General features: G+C 34.9%; 3 protein-coding genes across 3 annotated transcripts; all 3 read right to left on the reverse strand.

The window, feature by feature from the left end:
• Positions 1-43: 43 nt before the first annotated feature.
• On the reverse strand, positions 44-1,240 carry LOC137716888 (SKP1-like protein 1B). The gene is made up of 2 exons (XM_068456246.1): positions 851-1,240; positions 44-423 (listed from the first exon to the last, which is right to left on the reverse strand). Exons 1-2 carry the CDS (start codon positions 1,145-1,147, stop codon positions 250-252), a joined length of 471 nt encoding a protein of 156 aa, XP_068312347.1. The 5' UTR covers positions 1,148-1,240; the 3' UTR covers positions 44-249.
• A 408-nt stretch (positions 1,241-1,648) lies between these two features.
• Positions 1,649-4,347, reverse strand: LOC137718357 (uncharacterized). Its single transcript, XM_068457891.1, has 3 exons — positions 4,079-4,347; positions 3,183-3,659; positions 1,649-2,785 (listed from the first exon to the last, which is right to left on the reverse strand). The coding sequence occupies exons 1-3, from the start codon at positions 4,190-4,192 to the stop codon at positions 2,039-2,041; spliced, it is 1,338 nt and encodes a 445-aa protein (XP_068313992.1). The 5' UTR covers positions 4,193-4,347; the 3' UTR covers positions 1,649-2,038.
• Positions 4,348-5,867: 1,520 nt separating this feature from the next.
• LOC137717492 (GDSL esterase/lipase EXL3-like) lies at positions 5,868-7,809 on the reverse strand. Its single transcript, XM_068456874.1, has 5 exons — positions 7,392-7,809; positions 7,006-7,136; positions 6,683-6,916; positions 6,337-6,592; positions 5,868-6,243 (listed from the first exon to the last, which is right to left on the reverse strand). Exons 1-5 carry the CDS (start codon positions 7,717-7,719, stop codon positions 6,047-6,049), a joined length of 1,146 nt encoding a protein of 381 aa, XP_068312975.1. The 5' UTR covers positions 7,720-7,809; the 3' UTR covers positions 5,868-6,046.
• Positions 7,810-18,439: the final 10,630 nt, after the last annotated feature.

Here is an 18,439-nt window from a genome sequence, read left to right on the forward strand (position 1 = left end):
AGACAAGAATGGAAAAAGAGTAAGCACCACGTGTTTAATATATTATCATAACAAAAGAGAACCACATAACATCATAGATTTCAGGTATAGAAGAGCTAGAAGTGCGGAAAATAACAGATGTCTGCATACAAATAAAGTACTTCACTAAGTCACGAAACGTTTCAGATAACAGATACAAACAGCATTACACAACCACAGCTCGTAAAGAGCAACAAACCATAAAAACAGGTTCCTTCATCCCCAGGCCCTTCACTCGAAAGCCCATTGGTTCTCCCTGCGGACCTCCTCCTCTTCCTCGGGCGTAAAGTCGTTCTTAATGTTGAACGTCTTGCGAATCTCCTCGGGCGTTTTTCCCTTGATCATGTCCGCCACTGTTTGGCAAGTCAGGTCCAGCAAGCTCTTTATGTTCAAATAATTCGCAGCCTATAAACAACACAACTCAATAACATGTTTTCCCAAGTAGTTTTATTATCAACAGGCATAGAGAAATACATAATAGTACAAAGAAACATTGGGCGCGTTTGAAAGCACTTCTACTCATAAGATCTTTTGGGAGAAAGCACTTCCTATCACCCAGAAGCACTTATAAATTTTTTTCAGCCAAACAGGCCCGTTGTAATCTAGTGGTCATCAAGTGATTACTGGTTAGTAAACGTATAAGCACAAATCGTAATTAAAAAAAATTAACTAATTAGACAAACAAACCCATGAATTTAATTCCCCTAAAAATTTCGAAAAACGTCAAGACTTGCAATCAGATATCAGATAATCAGAAACCCTAAGGTAATTAAGCAGTAAAGTAATCGAATCGCAACAGCAAATCGATAAAAGGAGGAATAAAGAAACAGACCAGGATGAGATCGAAGAGCGTGGCCTGGTCGACCTTGACGAATTCGGCGTCCCAAGCCTTGAGGTCTTCATCGACGGAGGCGCGTTCTTCGGGCTTAGCGGCCTCGACGTGCTTCCGGCAGTACTCGATGACCTTCGCCAAGATCTTGCTGTTGACGTTGGGCAGCGGGATCCCGTTGTCGGCACAATCGTCCTCCACCATGTGCTTTATCGTCTGAGACATCAAAGCCACCGCCTCGTCCACCTCGAACGTCTCGCCGTCCGAGCTCTTCAGAGTTATCTTCCTCTCTGACGACATCGTTTCGTTGTGCCTTAACCCTAGAAACCCAGAGAAGAGAGAGACGATATCGGGATTTGATAGAGAAGAAACAAAAAGTAATTTTATAAGAAGCCCGACGACTAGCCTACCACTCTGTTAATATTTTAATAATTTTCAGAAAAAAAAAAAGAAAAAAAGAGAGATTTTATTTATTTATTTTTTTTTAAAGGAAAGAATTAGAGCCAAATATGTTTTTTTAGAGCGATAGCGTTAGTGGTAATTAGTTATTACGGAAAATTGGTGAAAATCGAATTCACGTCGAGGTGTGTAGGTATGATTACCTTCCACATGCAGTAAAAAACCATATAAGTTATGATGGCAATGCCATAAATTTCATGATCGGAATAGTTTTAGTATCCAAATGTTAGTAACGAAGTCCGAAATTGAAGTAATTCACATGTTATTTTAGCTTTATGACACATGACATGCATGTGACGTTATTTTGAACCGTGACGTACAACAGAATTATTGTCATGTGAGTTTTTAGGTCAAAACGAACGTTTAATTTGGATTCAACAAATCAAATGTTTGGATGGTAAAATGTCAGCAAAACTAAGTCCAACGTCACAGAGGCCAAAACTCCGGATAGTGCACAAGTTTGCTGCTCTTCAAGTAAATTCATAGGGTCAAAGATCTACGTCTCATGAAATGTTGACATGATCAACAGCCCCAAGTGCTTCATCTATAGAGCCACCTCGATTAGTCAATGAAACATCATATGCAGGTGTTCTCTAAAACATAATTTCCCTCTTCCACATAAACAATAACTATGATCAAGACTAACGACATAGGATCGGTGTCTGGCATACAGATTTGCACGTCTTCAACCGCGAGCTAAACAAAGGACCTGCAACTTGATCGTTTTCTCAATCAAAGAGACCAGTTTGACCGCAGCATAAAGGCAGTCATTTTGGCATTCCCATCCCTTATATATGCAACCCCTGGCTTTACACTGAACCTCTTACCCAAGTTAAATTTGAAGTACGATTCAGCCTGAAAACGGTCCCATAAGTTTGGACCTGCAAGTATCCCATTTAAACCTATTCCCCATCCAACTGAATCTTCCGAATCATCAGCAACGGTTACAGCCCATTCTAAATGCTTGGGATTCGACTGCTTCATCTCAATCCAACCCCCAAGCTTTGTGAACTCATCGATTTCTGATTCCAACATCAGAGCAACAGATCCAGTTGACCCATTGTCCTGTGAGTTTGTTCCTAGGGGTGGAACAAGGGCTTCAACCATTGTCTCGGGGGAGGTGTGCTGTGTCAGACTGCCCTCAACCGTTGCCTCAGGGGGCTTGTGACGCACCAAACTGCTTAAAGGAATCGTAAGAACTCCAATTCTATGCTCACCACGTTCACTAGATAACTTAGGTATTTGGTGCAAACCAAGAAGCGAGAGCTTTGTTCCTCCGGGAAGTTGATAGACAATTTGCCCAAAAGTGCTCAAGCAGCGCCCAACTCTACCTGAACCTGCTTGCGTTGCCAGTCCGGAAACAAACTGAGCCAATGAAGCAACAACATTTGATTTTTTCACCATTAAACCAATTGCACTGCCATTGTGTTGATTTAGAAGAGGTGGCCCAAATGATGAAAGATCAGTAAGGCCCTTTCCCTGCCATGAGAAAATAAAATCATCTCCAGTTTACTAAAAACCATAACAAGACTGATCCAACACCAAAATATGTAAAACTTACAGGCATGATTGCCACAAAATAAACACTCTTACGAGTCTTACCAATAAACTTAAGGAACCGAAAAAATTCACCAACTAGGATAAACACCGAGAAAGTAAAATGCAAATTATTTACAGCGTTAAATGTTCTTTAAGTAAACAGATACAATCATTAGGCAGATATTATCTTGTGAGTCATGACATTAATATTATCAAATAAGCACCTGAAAAACATTCCAATTTCCACTCATGCATGCATATCTTATCAGAAAGAAAAGGCAAAGGAGTACAGGAAACAATCTAGGCAACCATTGACATCAATGTGAGCATGTAATACCTGGTGAGATGGACTAGTAAGAACCGCAACATCCCTGCACCGAGCTCCCACTGGGATTGCAATTGCAGATAACCAGTTGCTAACATTTGCCGTATAGGAAACTTTTGCTAGAGAAAGTGGGCATTCTGAAAGATCAGAAAGACTACTCTTGTGCTTTTGACCGGCCACAAATTCTGCAACAAGCGTATCATTCTCCCGAACAGTAGTTTCAAAAGCAAACTTTGAATCGACCCCAGTACTCATTCCGGCTCGAGTTAGAGCATCAGAGCTGTGATCAGCCTCATCCTCACTATTAAGCACGAATAAGAAAGCACCCAAGAGATCAACCTCTCCCCTTACAAGGGTGCTGGCCTCTTGGAATGGACTTCCCCTGGATGTTCCATACAAGGAAACCATTCTCTCAACCTTATCTTGTCTATCCCTCAATCTCATCAAATCCGAAAACGCTTCTCGTTGCAACCGCTTCAATATTTCAATCTGAAAATCCCATATCATATAAGTGTTCAAAAGTTTATTGCTTTATTAGTCATCTATATAATCTGAATAAAAACTTGTTTCGGAATGCTTCTGAAGTTGCCAAAAAGTGCTTTCATATAACCAAAAGAGCTTTTAGCGGTGTTTGGCAGGCAGAAAAAACTAAAACAGCGTCCGGGTTATAGAAGCACTTAGAAGTGCATTCTGGAGAAGCACCTTGAATTTTGAATTTCCTCCAATAAAAGCACTTCTAGCAGAAAATTTCTCACTCATGGGTGCTTTAGTATTTCAAATCAAATTACCATCAGCTTAGCTTAAGGTTGGTTATTAACTAATTAAATCTGATTAAGCAAAACCCAAAACGAATTAAGACGTGAAAATATATGTGACAAAAAGAAATAAAAGAGAAATTTTGGAGCTACCGGATGTCGACGAGCTGAAGGCCGAGGGTGTCCATGAACGAGGCTGTCGAACATCTCCTGGGTCGATTTCGTGAAACCTCGTATCTTGTCTGCAACAAAATCTACGGTTACCATTTTAGAAACCCTACTAACAGCTACTGACCCAGACAACGGAGAATTACTGGAAGTGGTTTTTCGGAAACTCCGAGGGTTTTCTACATACAGAAATTGCTGGGATTTCAAAGTACAGACTCAACGCGAGAGCGGCAAGCCGGCAAACATTTGGTCCACTTTTCTCATTTGCTTTCTTCGTCCTCTTTCTCTTTTTGGTTAAAATAAAAACAATAGGGCTGGGCCTGGGCCTTGCCAAGCTGAATTTTCTTTGGTCTGAGTTGAAAAGTTAGCCATTTGACCCCTAAAGTTAGCCATTCTATAGTTATTGTACATATTTGATATCAAAAGTCTCTTAAATCGAAATGTTATTTACTCACTGAATTTGAAGACTTTGTGATTTGAAGCTAAATTTGACATCAATGTCAAATGTATTTTTAATTCATTTTAATGGTGGATCCCTTATTCCACTAACATTTCAACCAATGGAAATTTTGTTTCAACATTTTTTTAATAATTTTGAAAAAATAAAATAACATTTGATAATTCGGTTGAAAAAATACAAAATTTGACATAAGACTTTAGATTATCACATCAACCATCAATTGTAGTTTGTCTCTTATAATTTGACATTTCCTTTAGAAATGGTAAAACTCACTAATGCTGTTGTTTGTTTCAAAAAAAAAATTTCAACTTTTTACATATTATTCTTTAATAATTTCAGGAACATTGGGTAAAATGTTTTGGGGAAAAAAAAACAAGCACCCAAGGAGTTTTTATCTACCTGCAGAAGAAAATGGAACGTTTAAATTCGAAGGACTTTTTGCGGTCAGGGATTCATATCTTGACACTGGAAACAAGAATCTTCCCAACCTAGTTTTTCGTTCGGGGATTCATAAGAAATACAATCCAAATGGGATAAAGAAATACAATCTGTGCATCTAAACATGTTTTTGATATGTACTTATGTGAATAATTTCAAGAAGCTATGTACGGTTGGAATTTTTAGATTGGCAGGCTCGGGACCTTCTCTAACGACACCGATAATGTTCCTAACTTGATAATTATCGCTTGTCCAATTTGTCAAGTGTGGGCCTCACATGGAACCCACCTCCTTCCTTTAGTGGTTCACACGTGGAGATCCACACATCGGCAATTGAAATTCAAAGGTCGGCTCCAATAAAGTCGAGACTTGTTGGCAAATGGAACTTAGAGGTCGGCTACAATGGAGTCGAGACTTGTTTTCAATCCTTCCAAGAGATGCTTCTCAAAAACTCAGAGACCGGTTCTATGTTAAAAGTCCAGGCTTGTTTCTAAGCCCACACTTCTTGGTAACAAGCCTTTTGCTTGTACAGGCTCATAACCGTAGACTATAATACCATGTAAGAATTTTTAGATCAACGGGCCCAGGGGACTCACTCTAATGACACAGATATTGTTCACAACTTGATAATTACCATCTACCTAATCCATCAGGTAGAAAATTTTACCACAAAAGGCCTCAATATTAGTTAAGGTAGGGTAATCCTATTTAAAATCATCATTGTTGACTTCCCCATGACGTGAGATAGCCAACGTGTACAACTTCTCCTTTCTCTTGTTAATGTGTTTGATTTCTTAAGGTGTCGCATACAACAAAACCATGTTGACCTAAATCATAAAGAAACACTTTGACATAAAATTAAAAAAAACTATGAGAAACACACAACACTTTGATTAAATAAGTCTAGAACGAATAAATTTCTCAAATCGTTACTCAAAGCAGGGAATTTGAAGGGTTTTATTAATTTATAAGGATAATGAGTTGTCTCAGAAGAAGCAGCTGGCATATTTGTCGAGCATCTGATTTTTATTAATTTATAAGGATAATGAGTTGTCTCAAAAGAAGCGGCTAGCATATTTGTCGAGCATCTGATTCACAATGATCTTGTACGCTCTTTCGGTAGGATGGTAGCTGTCCCAAAAAAAATACTTAGAGTCATCTGTGCAGACCCCGGCAGGTTGGAGCTGGTTGCACAGTTTTGTTACTTCAATAAGGCCAGTACCACAACAACCTTTGTTCACAACTTCAAACCCTGCCGGCATGGATCACAACAAACATATAAATCTTTACTAATTTGTAAGAAATGTAGTGGAGCTAGCTAGGTAGATCAAATGAAACTTCATACCGTGTTTAGCAGGGTTTGTGATGAGATCAAGTATCATATTGTACATGTCAACGTAGGCAACTCTTGAGTTTGGCAGGTTTTTCTGAAGGCTGTCCATCTCCGCAGAGAGCTTGGAGTTGAACAGCTGGGATGCTTGATTTTGTGCTTCGTCACAATCTCTTCCTATGCCACCTTTTACTGTTCGTTGAGATGGCACACATCCAATTGGTGGTATGCTTAGTACGGCTATTCTTCGTACCCCCAAGCCATATAAGTCCTACAAAATTCATAACTTTGCTACATCAATTAAATTTCGAAAAGATGTACTTTTTTCATTTTTAGCACTCTGTATCAAGAAAAGACGCACCTTGATGAAATCAGAGGCATATTTGACCATGAAATCAGTGTAAGAAGGAACGTCATACTCCAATTTCCTAGCACCGCTAAGAAAATAGGTATTAGAAATATCGTTGCTGCCGGCTACCACAAAAATCACACTGTTTTTTATGATGAAGTTTGTTTTCTCCTCTCCAACAATTCCTTTCAGCTTTTCTATGTACTCCTTGAACTGCTTCAATTGGTCGGATAGCGATGCAACTGCCTACACAATCGAATTCCAGAATTAATGGAGGAAAAAAAATAAAATTAACAAAAGAATCAAGGATTAGAGCTCAAATATATAAGTTGTACCGCAAGTTTTGCTGTCAAAGGGTCATAACCTGCGCCACCGGCAGCTATGACAACACCGGTAAGGAGGTCATTAGGCTGCAGGGTCGGATCCAAATATGCTGGCAACAGCTCCTTGATTCCAAATGATTCCGCTGGACATGAAAAAAAAAATCATAATAAAGTAGGGTTAATTGAACATTTTATTGTATAACGAAACCTATAATATTCTAGGATATTTAACATAAAACTAGGAGTTACCGCACGGTTTTTAATCGGTTTACGGAGTTCGACAAACACCAAGGCCAGACTGGCTAGGGTTGCAAAGTTGATTCCTAAACTATTTATAATGATTATACCAATTAGTAATGTTTTACGAGTATTTAATGATTGATGATGGTGATGACAACCTATGAAGTCTGAGGGAACCTTTCCGTTGGAATATCTGCCGGTTGGCATTCCTCCCTTGAGGTCTTTTCCGTATGGAAGGAAATTGCTGCGTGCATATGTCTTGAAGTTTTCGTTGTTGTTGCCGGTATCAACAATCGAATCTCCGAATATAATAATAGCCGGCACGGTCACATTCTCCGGCAGCTTGACTGTCGCGGCTGCCTCAGTGACGTTATTCATACTAATAATATTGCAGAAGAAAATCACGAAAATTACATATGACGACTGCATCTGCAGCCTGACCAGTTTAGGACTAAACATTCCTAGTCCTCCTGCATCTGCGTGCATTCTGGAATATGATATCCCCAAGAACACAAAAAAATGGTCGAAAAGATATGAGCATAAACTTGCGGATCTTTAGTTTCCGATTGTTTCCTGTGCATTTATATATACGTATAGATGGCATTCATTTATTAACAACAAAAACAGGAGAGGGATCGCTCCTTCTAGACATGCATATGTAGCTGTTCTAACTTTTTCAACATGCAATAAATATTTTAGTTGGTTGGTTTAGCCATCTATACTGTCAAACCAATCAACGCTTTAGATAATAAGTAACATTTTCATGAACCGTCTATTTATTTGATGCATATGAATGGCTAAACCATCTTCAAAGTGAATTTTTTTTTTTAACAAATATGATCTTTTTGGCAATTCTAAAAAGAATGAACGGTTGCGATTATAATTCTTGTATAGTAAAGATACATTAATCGTAACTACTGGACAAGTAAACACAAGCATTATCCTATAACTAATAAGATAAGAATTTTCATTTTCTCCCCTTGATATTTTCTACATTAGAGAACAATGTTAATGAGTATTTCCACAACTTTTATGTCTCATGCATAATGTCATTTTTATTATTTTAAAAGATACGGTATTGTATATAACTGAGAAACTGAGAGAAAGCAGACTATAGGTTATGTTTTGGTGAGTGATTTTCAAGTTTTAAAGAAATTTATGTCAAGTGAGAAAAAAATACTCTACAAATAAGCTTTAGATATACAAAGGATTGGAAATGCACTACATAATTATTACAAGGCTTTTAGCCAAAATGGTCTCTGAGATTTGAAATCAATAGAAGTAGTCCCTGAGTTTGTCCACCATCAATCATTTTGATCATTCTATAAAAATTATATTCAATAAGGACCTAAATGACAAAAATACCCTCAATTTAATAAACAATAGGCCAAATGATTTGACAAAAATAGAGGGTATTTTTATCATTTTAGCCTTATTTAATGGAGATTTTTTATGAAATGACCAAAATGATTGATGGTGGACAAACTCAGGGACTACTTTTATTGATTTTAAATCTCAGAGACTAAAGTGAAGAGTTATACAAATCTCAAGGATCATTTTAGTTAAAAAGCCCCATTACAAAGATGTATAAAAGAGATTTGCAAGTGACACTTACCAAGTAGGGACTTACAAACTTACCAAGTAGGGACTTACAAATCCATCTCACATGCAAACTCAATTTGGGGAGGACTTCCACAAATTAAGGGACTGTAACAGTATACTTGTTTTATATAAGTCATTCCCCCGAACACCCCAATCCTATGGGGTGCCCTACCAGCTACCACCCACCATGCCAAACATTAGATAATATTAATTACAATTCTCAAATAAAACATGACGCATGCACATGTGATTAAAGTAATGCTATTTTACGTGTTGATAGCCGTCAATTGAAGAGTGAGCTCGGAGGTCCTACGGATGCTCAACCACCACGATGACTCTTAATTGTTTGATATTAAAGTTGTTTGACGAGGATCCTCTTGATATACCATTCATATATATCAAATCAATCAATATTGCACATGTCTCTTAATTATTTTCTACTTTGGAGCATGCAAGGCATCTGCATGCAAATTGTATGGTGAGGCTCTAGCATGTGAATATGATGAAGTTGGAAGTTGACTTGTAACTAAATGAGGACCGCAATGGTAGACTATTAATGTATTATAATGGTCGAGAAGAGAAATGCGAAAAAATGTCGAAGTTATGATGTCGAGATTAGACGTTTGGGAGCTACGATGGACAAGCAAACTCTTTTTTTTTTTTTTTTTTTTTTAAAGGGTGGTTTTATTTGAACCCAAGAAGCATCTCTAATAGTGTTGGATTAAAGGATTTAACCTCGTGGGGTCCTAGTATAGAAGATCTAAGCATGCGCAGCTATCGGCAAAAAAATTTTAATTTTTCATTAACATATTTAGTCGAGCGCATAGTGGCAATTTCATTATTCTCCTAGTTCTATCAACAGCTTTGAAGGCCTAATGTCGGCCATAACCTGCCAAGGCTTGTCCCAAGGCATATTGAACATCACTTGCCAAGACGTGCTGAATTATTCCTAAGAGGCATTTCATCGAACAGTTTGTAGGAATTTTCAAGTCCCATACCAAATGACCATAGGACATGCGACGACTTTCTCCCTATGTTTCCCGGCTTCCCTAGAGCTTCAGGACCCAAGAGGACCCCCTTTGGATCCGCCAATGCAAAGAGTTTGGAATCAAATTCTATAATTAAGTTCAATTATGAGTCCAAACTCTCCAACACAATGGAGGCTTAAAACCATATATAAGTAATCATTGGCTAAAGTGAAAAACTCAAATATGGGTTTTAATATGATATTTGAGTTACAGGTGAAGCTCGTGCCAACAAATTAAGAGAAATGTTATTCAACCAAGAAAAATAAGATTTGAGTTTTAAGTCTAATCCTCCTCTAATGCACATACCCAAATTTTCAAAACTCAAAATTTTGACTATAATGTTTTCTACTCCAAAAAAACTCACCTTAAAATCCAAAATATAAATATACATATAACTAAGAATATAGTCATTGCATTGGAGGTGAAATTTAAAAAATTTAAACCCATCACATTTCTCGAACTGAAATATAAGAATATAGGTTTAAAACATGATTCGTTGTATTGTAGATGCTCTAAGTTATAACCTCATCTCATATTGCACATGAATATGAACACATTGACTCGAGCGAATATGTTATCACATGTATAATCGAATTTGAATTTTTCCCAATAATTTAAATTAGTTAAAAATAAAATAGCACACCATATAAATAAGATTAAACTTGATATAAGTCCAATTTTGTAAGTAATTTTTGGGTTTAGTTCACATTAATGGATTAGTTCCGTTCACTGATTATCCACATCAACTTAATTTATTTTTTTAACAAACGATATTATTTACTCTAAGGGGTAGGGAGTGGGTTAAGCCTCATAATGGATTAGCAATAATGTGGTTCAAATTCGACTTTGGCGAGAATCAAACCTAAGACCTCTTACTTACCAATGAAGATGAATACCACTAGACTATACTACTAAGTGACTTTTTACCTTTTTATTAAACTATGATAAATGTTCTCTCTTATTTATAGGATTATCTTTTACTTAATTTTGTGATTATATATATATAAATTTAAATATTGTTTCTCCTTCTTCTTGCTCCAAATCAATATCTTAAGTTTTTCTTCTACCTCTATCACATGTTAATTGTGTTAACTAATATATGTTGTAGGGTTTATATATATATATATATATAAATAATAGGGTCATGGAAGGTTTTCTTCAAGATCAACCTACTTGCCCCAACAATTACTGTAACCTATGGCGGTGGAGGGAGTATGTGATGCCTCTAAGTCATTGCCTGAGACGGAGGTGGAAGACAATCCCAAGAGAGAGCAATTTGATCCATTAATTGTTGAAGAGGGGGATGTTAGCGGGGATGGATCGGATGGAGAAGGAAGTGATCCGTGGTGTGTTTCTATTTTTTTTTTTTTTCCTCTCTTTTTGTTAAAATTCTCTTTGTTTTTCTTCTAATTTTAGTTTTCTATAAAAAATAGTGGACTGTCATTTTATCCCTACATTATGTGGATGGAGTTTTTGTAGAAATTTTTATTAGGATTAAGATAGATAACAAACTCAACCACAAGGTTATGATTAACAACTTTTTCACCATGTGAATTAGTTTAAAATTAGGATCTCACTACAAACACCACGAAAAAATTTGGCCAACAAATTAATGCACGAAACTCGAACTCCTATTTGTGAAATGAAAATTGATTGGAGCCGTCCACGTCCATTCATATTTCCTTTTCTAGCCAATATAATCCTTTAATTACTCTGTTATTCATTCATTATTTCTACCAGCTATTGATACAACCATGTGCTTGAACGTGAAACTCAATGAAAACAAAGGAAAGAATTAACTTTAATTAATGGGTAATGCTAGGAAGACTAAATTTGGAGACAAAGTTTTGAAAACTAAAGGACATGGAAGTTGTTGATTGATTGATTACTTAAATGTTGATAAATTTGCTTATTCTTATTGGTCACACATTATTTAGTTTGCAAATTTAGTCTCTAAATTTAGTCTTTCTAGCATTATTCTTAATTAATTAATTAATTTCAGTATTTTTGTATAATTATGTTCCATAATTCCGTACAATTTGCTTAATTCAATTATTAGTTGTTTGTTTTGTCGACAATGATTTTGTAGGCGCCCTCAATGGGTTGGTAGCTAGGATGGCAATTCAAACCGTTAAAACCGATAATCGTATATAATCGGCTGAATGGAACGGATTTGGGTATGAAAATTCGGGTATACTATGGTTATGGGTAAAAACTGTGAACTTTATTTGGATATGGTTATAGGGTTTTAATCCATATCCGTACCCGAATCCGAACCGAATAATATATATAATATATTTTATACATATTATGCATTTTATAATATACTATTATAATATACATATATAAATATGTATATATACATACATACATATATATATATATATATATATATATGTATTTATATTGAGTGAACCTATACCATTTTACCATATTCGTTATTCATCGCATAATATATTTAGTATATAATATAATAGTATTCACCGAACCCTATACTATATTCATTATGCGTCAAACTCTATGCTATATTCATTATGCATCAAACATCATGCTTATGGGAGATATCAACGGCCAATATCATCAATGTTTTATTCAATACTCTTATTTTTATACTCTACAAAATTCATTCATTGTTATGTTTTTTTATTATTGGATGTGGTTATTTAATGATGACTAAATTATTATGAGTCAATTATATGAGTATAATTTTTTGTTTTTTGACAAAGATTGATATAACCGTTAACTGATGAGAACTCTATTACCCGGTGGATATGGTTATAAATAATACCCGATGGTTAATTTACGATTATGAATATAATTAATTTTTGTGGTTATGATAATGGATATAACATTTTCACCCCCAAACCGAACTGTTACCATCCCTGAGGGTAGCTGTCCAAAAATAGATAATGGGAGTCATCACGTCTCTCTAGCTCGATAATCGATTGCACAGTGTGGACACCTCCAACTTCCTACTCCCGTAGAACCCTTTGTTCGAAATTTCAAACCCCTAATGCAAATTCAACACAAAATTCATTAGTCTTTGAGATGTTTGAGATCACTTTTGTAAAAAACACTTATGAGTACTCATAAAGTTCTATATTAGAAATACTTTCGTTACAAAATACATTGAAATTCTGAATACTTATCCAAAAGCTTAAAAAACGTACCTATGATTGATTATTGAAGAAGCATTTGACACAAATCAATTATATGACCCAAAAGCACACAACTCTTTTTTCAAAATGTAGTAAGAATTGCTTTAAATGCCAAAAAATACTTTTGGACTTATCAAATGATTAATTATGTGATTAAGGGGGAAGTTACCGTAATTAGTAGGTTGGTGATCATATCAAGAAGTGGGTAGATGTCGACGTAAATCAGCCTCGAGTTAGGTAGGTTATTGTTAAGATCATCCAGCTCCGCTAATTTGGAGAGAGCATGGCTGCTTGGTATGGCTTGTCTGCACAGTCTCGTTGCACGCCTCCTCCTAAAGTCCTCTGAGATGGCAGACACCCAATAGCTGGTGCACTGGAAACACCAATTAGTCGTGCCACCAACGCATACGATCCGTTCAAACACAAACAAAACATTACAAATCAAAAACATAAAAAATAAAGAACAATATTTGGCTACTCAAAGATGAGTAGAAATTCCTACTAAAAACTCTTAGTGTTTTTATCATAAAGCTTTGTGCTTATGATCAGAACCGTTCATACTATGAATCACACTGTAAAGATCATCTCTGCAAAAAAATAAATTAAAACTAAGGTCTTTTTGTCAATCTATTGTAGCAAATACGTAGACGGTTCGTAATGCTTTTACCAATACCTTTCATTTGTTTTTAAATAATTTGAGGACTAAATGACCTTGGTTTTAATTGATTTTTTGCAAAGGCGATCTTTATAGGGTGATTTATAATATTAACAATTATGATTATAAACACGATGTTTTATAAATTGACAACGAACAATTTTGAGAAATTTTGAGTAAGAATTCCCACTCATCTTTTAGTAGTCAAGTATTGTTCAAAAATAAAAAGGGATCCGTTTTCCTATTTGGTAATGAACAAAATTATTGTAGGATATTAAAATATAATTACGTGATAATTAAGTACTACAATCAATTCAGTGTTATTGGAAATTAATACAAGTAACCACAAGTTGATATAGAGATTGTCATTTGTCCACAAACAGTAACAGAGATAAGTAGACAGATCGATCGCCATCGACATCGACATGCCTTGTTTAAAGCAATGCATATAGTAGGTGGTAATATGTACGTAACTAGTAATAAGATTAAATATTTATTTTTGGTTACAAATTTTCCCAGAAAAAATGGGACAGTGTCGCAACTTTACCGTAAAAGAATGAGAATTCTGTTGAAGAACAATTTAGAAATAATAAAATAACAGAAATACAGAACCGAAATACTTATACTTTATTAAAAAAATACTTGCAATACAGAATGCAATTACACAATAATTACAAAAAATTAAAATGATACTAACTTGAATGAATTGAAGGTAGAGGCTAGCGCAAACGTTATGTCCTTCGAACAGTATTTCCGTCTCATTCGTGTGCTTGTGGTTCTACAACATCTGCTCAACAGGATACAACTACCTAATTCTACAACCCGCACTGGATTATAGAACTCTAGCGAATTGCTTTGTTTATTTACTCTCTGGAAATTTTGTACAGAAGACAAGGAGGAAGAAAAGATGATCTTTGATGGAACTGAGGACTCCAGTTATATAGGCTCTTTCATACCTCTTCAGACACGTTTTGGATGTATTTGAAGCTATACAACTCTTTTCAAAGAGTTGTGTCTATTAATCAAAATGTTTTTAATTAATTTAATTAAAAACTTAATTCGAAATTAAAACTAATTGATCATATTAATTTTATTTGAAGCTATACAACTTTTTCCAAAGAGATACAACTCTTTCCAAAGAGTGGTCTCTATTAATCAAAATATTTTTAATTAATTTAATTAAAAACTTAATTTGAAATTAAAACTAATTGATCAGATTAATTTTAATTCCTTGGCCCCAAGTGCCCCAAGGCTCTTGTCTTAATTAATTAATATTAATTTATATTAATATTATAGTATAATCATCAAGCCTAATCCATACAATTAGTGGCCCAAACATCAATCCTTATTCCAAATGGTCTAGGTTCTAATTACTAAGAAGAAGGAATAAGCCTATATAAATGCTAGTGAAAAACCACTGTTGCCCGATGTGGGACAAGAGGGGTCTCAAAACTCCTACAAATTCCTTTGTCTCTACTTGTCAATTAATTGTTGTTCTTTTTTAATTTATTTGATGACAGGTCGAACGTGCCATATAAATTTCCTCATCCACCAACATCAATATTCAAGACACGAGGGGTACATGAATCAATGAAGCCTCACCGGTCAAATATGAAAACCCTTATGAATATTCACCAGTGTTTTTGAAGTCTTTACCCCAAAACACAGTTGCAACTATCGTCATAAGAAACAAGGAGGGACACAAGGGGAGGCTAATTAGCTCAACGTATGCAGTTACTAGTCATGCAAAACTATAAGAAACTTTCATGACATCAAATGATCAGGGATCACAGTTAAGAGGTTTGCTAATCTTCTATTTAACTGCCTAATTATGAGAGGTTCATCATGTAGAACATTTGACCGAAAAGATCAAAGAGCAACCTGATAATTGTAAAAATCGGTAACAAGTCTCAAGCATTGCAAATTTGGATTCTAATGTCCGATTAATGACCCGTTGTTTCAAAAAGAAGAGTGTAACGAGCAAGACTCATTAATATGTACGTGCTCTAACGTATGTGCATTTTTAGCCAAAAGCAAAATTTTAAGTTTTGAGACTCCTTTAAATCATGTAATACATGGTGCAAGAAGAGTCATGTGCAATAACTAAAAGTTGGTTGAAATAATTTGAATATAGAAATATGGAAAATTGGAAGCAGTTGGGGAGATGAGAGATCTTCTTGTAGATACGTAATTGTGTTGGCCCCTATCTAATAAGTTAATCGACTACTGTCGTGAATAACCTTAGCTGAGTCTGCAGCAAAGAATAAGAGTACTACTGCTACTGTTTCTGCCAATGTTGGTCCAAATATATATGGACTTCTTCCTCCCTCCTCCGCCTTCATTGTCTTGCGAGTTGGACCGTACATTATAAAATCAACATTATGTGTTAACATGATATATGATAAGTACTCAACAATATTTAATAACAACAAACTCAAATGTTCTTCACAATATTTCATTGTCAAGAACTACCTCTGGCTTCTGTCTCGCTACTACTTAACACTAGTTATTCATCGACCTCGCTCCGCTAGCTTCCCAACCGAATCAAACCTCCCAAATTATTCTAATTTATGTGACACCTTCAATGTCGAAATTTTGTAAATATATATAGTTATATATCATATATAAAGGAAACCTGAGCTAGCTGTCTCAATACTTTAATGATCAAAATATCCATGGCCCTAGATCTTCATTCATGGATTAATATAACTTCCTAATAAGCGCTCATTAGTTAGAAATCATAACGGGACTCGAATATATTCCGTTCATGAGAATGTTGGGACCTAATTGTTTCACGTCGGAAAAATAATATATCTTGGGGTGGTTTAAGATTTCCTGGGCGCCAGTTCCTTACAACACGATTTTTAGAGGCAAGTTCTACTCACGAGCTCTTAACAAATTAACTTATTACTCAAGTTACTAGGTAGCCAGTACTACAATGAAATGTACTCTTGCTTTTGTTCTATAATAAACCATATATTTTAATTTTCTCACATAGATCGTCACGATAGCATGAAAACCAATTTAGTGTTGCCAATTAATAAATCATCGATCCCTACTAGCTATTTGTTTTTTGTAGCACTTGATCGTTAAGGAATAATTGATTGTCCTCCAAGTCACATTGTACTTAATTACGTCTTAATAATGCATGCATCTAATCCCCAAACTGCATCTCTCGCCCTCTGGGTAACTTTTTCACCCCAAAATTTAGGATTTTTTTTGGAAATGTAACATGAACTTATATGCATCTTTTTTAATTTGTCCTATGAACTAAAATTTTAAATAACTTGCCATAATAACTTTCTAAAATCATTAATTTGGCATCACCCTAACACAGTTAAGTTTTCTATCCAAAGTAAGACATGTGCCTCACATAACTCATGTTTAAGGTTATTTTGGATTTTCGACCTCCTTTTCAAAAATTCTTTACTTCTCTTTGGTACAACCCTTAAATTTTTGCTAGTTAAAAACACGTCATATTCGTTTGAAAAATTTATGATGAACTACTAAAAAAGTATCTTAGACTCACTAATATAGAGTTATGGCTAATTGCAAGTTTTGAGAATTTAGCATGGTCAATCATGCCCAAAAAAAAACGTGGACTATCATGACCAGCTATTTCATTTCATTGCTACCCTATAATATATATATATATATATATATATATATATATATAGATGTATATGTAGGAAACCTTTAAGAGAAGGGATCTCCATTTTTTTTTATAAAAATGGAGATTAGTTATAGGGTCCACACCATATCGAATTTTAACGATTTAAACTCTCTATTTTTCAAGTTGCACCTCATAGATAATCCTTGCAAAATATTAGTCAAATCGGAAATGTTTAAGATATCTAATTGAGTTAAAAGACATTAACGAATACTTTGTTATATAAGACACAAAGAAATTTTATCTTGATAATTAAATAGGCAAATGGTTTCGGATTGAATTAAATTTTTGTAAGGATGATCTATGAATCGAGACTTACAAAATAAAAAGTTCGGATCGTTAAAATTCGATGTGAAATGGACCCCACACCTAATCCCCTTTTTTTTTAATAAAAAAAATGAAGATTCCTTTGCTTAAAGGGCTATATGTATGTGTATGTGTGTGTGGGGTAACTTGCATGCCAAGTGGCCATCTAAAATAAATAATATTTAGATAGTACTTTATGTACCCTATTTATGCTTTGGTCTAATCAATAAATCTCACGTGTTTTTAGCTTTTTAAAGTTCAATCCCTATTATTTAATAAAATATGTGTTAAAATATCATCAAGCAAAATCATAAGGTCAGTACTTGAGTACTCAAGTATTATTCTTGTTAGCATTGATCGTATAGTTCATTTTCTCATGCAACATGTTATTTGTTCTTACAATACTTCTAAAAATACTGTTTATCAAATGTTCATCACCTTTACTTTACATCTGATTATTTTTAAAGCGCATCGTAAGCATTTAAAAAAAAAAACCAAAACAATGTCAAACTGTCCCTTAATTCCCTAATTAAGGACAATTAAGAATTTAACTTAATATTTTAAAGCACTACTGGAATTTAATTACTTTAATAGGACGAGAGCACTCTCTTGAGCCAACACTAACAATGAGAGACGAAAACTGAAGGAATTAGAATAATACAATGTTTATTATTACATTTTCTTCCAAAAAGATGAAAAGCTGATTACATAGCCAGAAGCATAAACAAATCGATCAATTCATGATATCATATTATTTAATATACTGATTTTAACAAGCATATTAAAA

The sequence above is a fragment of the Pyrus communis genome, chromosome 15, assembly GCF_963583255.1.
Source record: "Pyrus communis chromosome 15, drPyrComm1.1, whole genome shotgun sequence".
NCBI classification, from domain to species: Eukaryota; Viridiplantae; Streptophyta; class Magnoliopsida; order Rosales; family Rosaceae; genus Pyrus; species Pyrus communis.

What these genes read in the sequence shown, in the direction of transcription:
- LOC137716888 (XM_068456246.1), bottom strand. Translation starts at nt 1,147, where the DNA reads ATGTCGTCAGAGAGGAAGATAACTCTGAAGAGCTCGGACGGCGAGACG. An exon ending in CGCTCTTCGATCTCATCCTG is followed by an intron (nt 424 to 850) that starts GTCTGTTTCTTT and finishes TGTTGTTTATAG; the next exon opens with GCTGCGAATTATTTGAACAT.
- LOC137718357 (XM_068457891.1), bottom strand. Translation starts at nt 4,192, where the DNA reads ATGGTAACCGTAGATTTTGTTGCAGACAAGATACGAGGTTTCACGAAA. An exon ending in CTTCAGCTCGTCGACATCCG is followed by an intron (nt 3,660 to 4,078) that starts GTAGCTCCAAAA and finishes TGGGATTTTCAG; the next exon opens with ATTGAAATATTGAAGCGGTT. An exon ending in TTACTAGTCCATCTCACCAG is followed by an intron (nt 2,786 to 3,182) that starts GTATTACATGCT and finishes TTCTCATGGCAG; the next exon opens with GGAAAGGGCCTTACTGATCT.
- LOC137717492 (XM_068456874.1), bottom strand. Translation starts at nt 7,719, where the DNA reads ATGCACGCAGATGCAGGAGGACTAGGAATGTTTAGTCCTAAACTGGTC. An exon ending in GGTTCCCTCAGACTTCATAG is followed by an intron (nt 7,137 to 7,391) that starts GTTGTCATCACC and finishes TTTCATGTCCAG; the next exon opens with CGGAATCATTTGGAATCAAG. An exon ending in CTTTGACAGCAAAACTTGCG is followed by an intron (nt 6,917 to 7,005) that starts GTACAACTTATA and finishes TCGATTGTGTAG; the next exon opens with GCAGTTGCATCGCTATCCGA.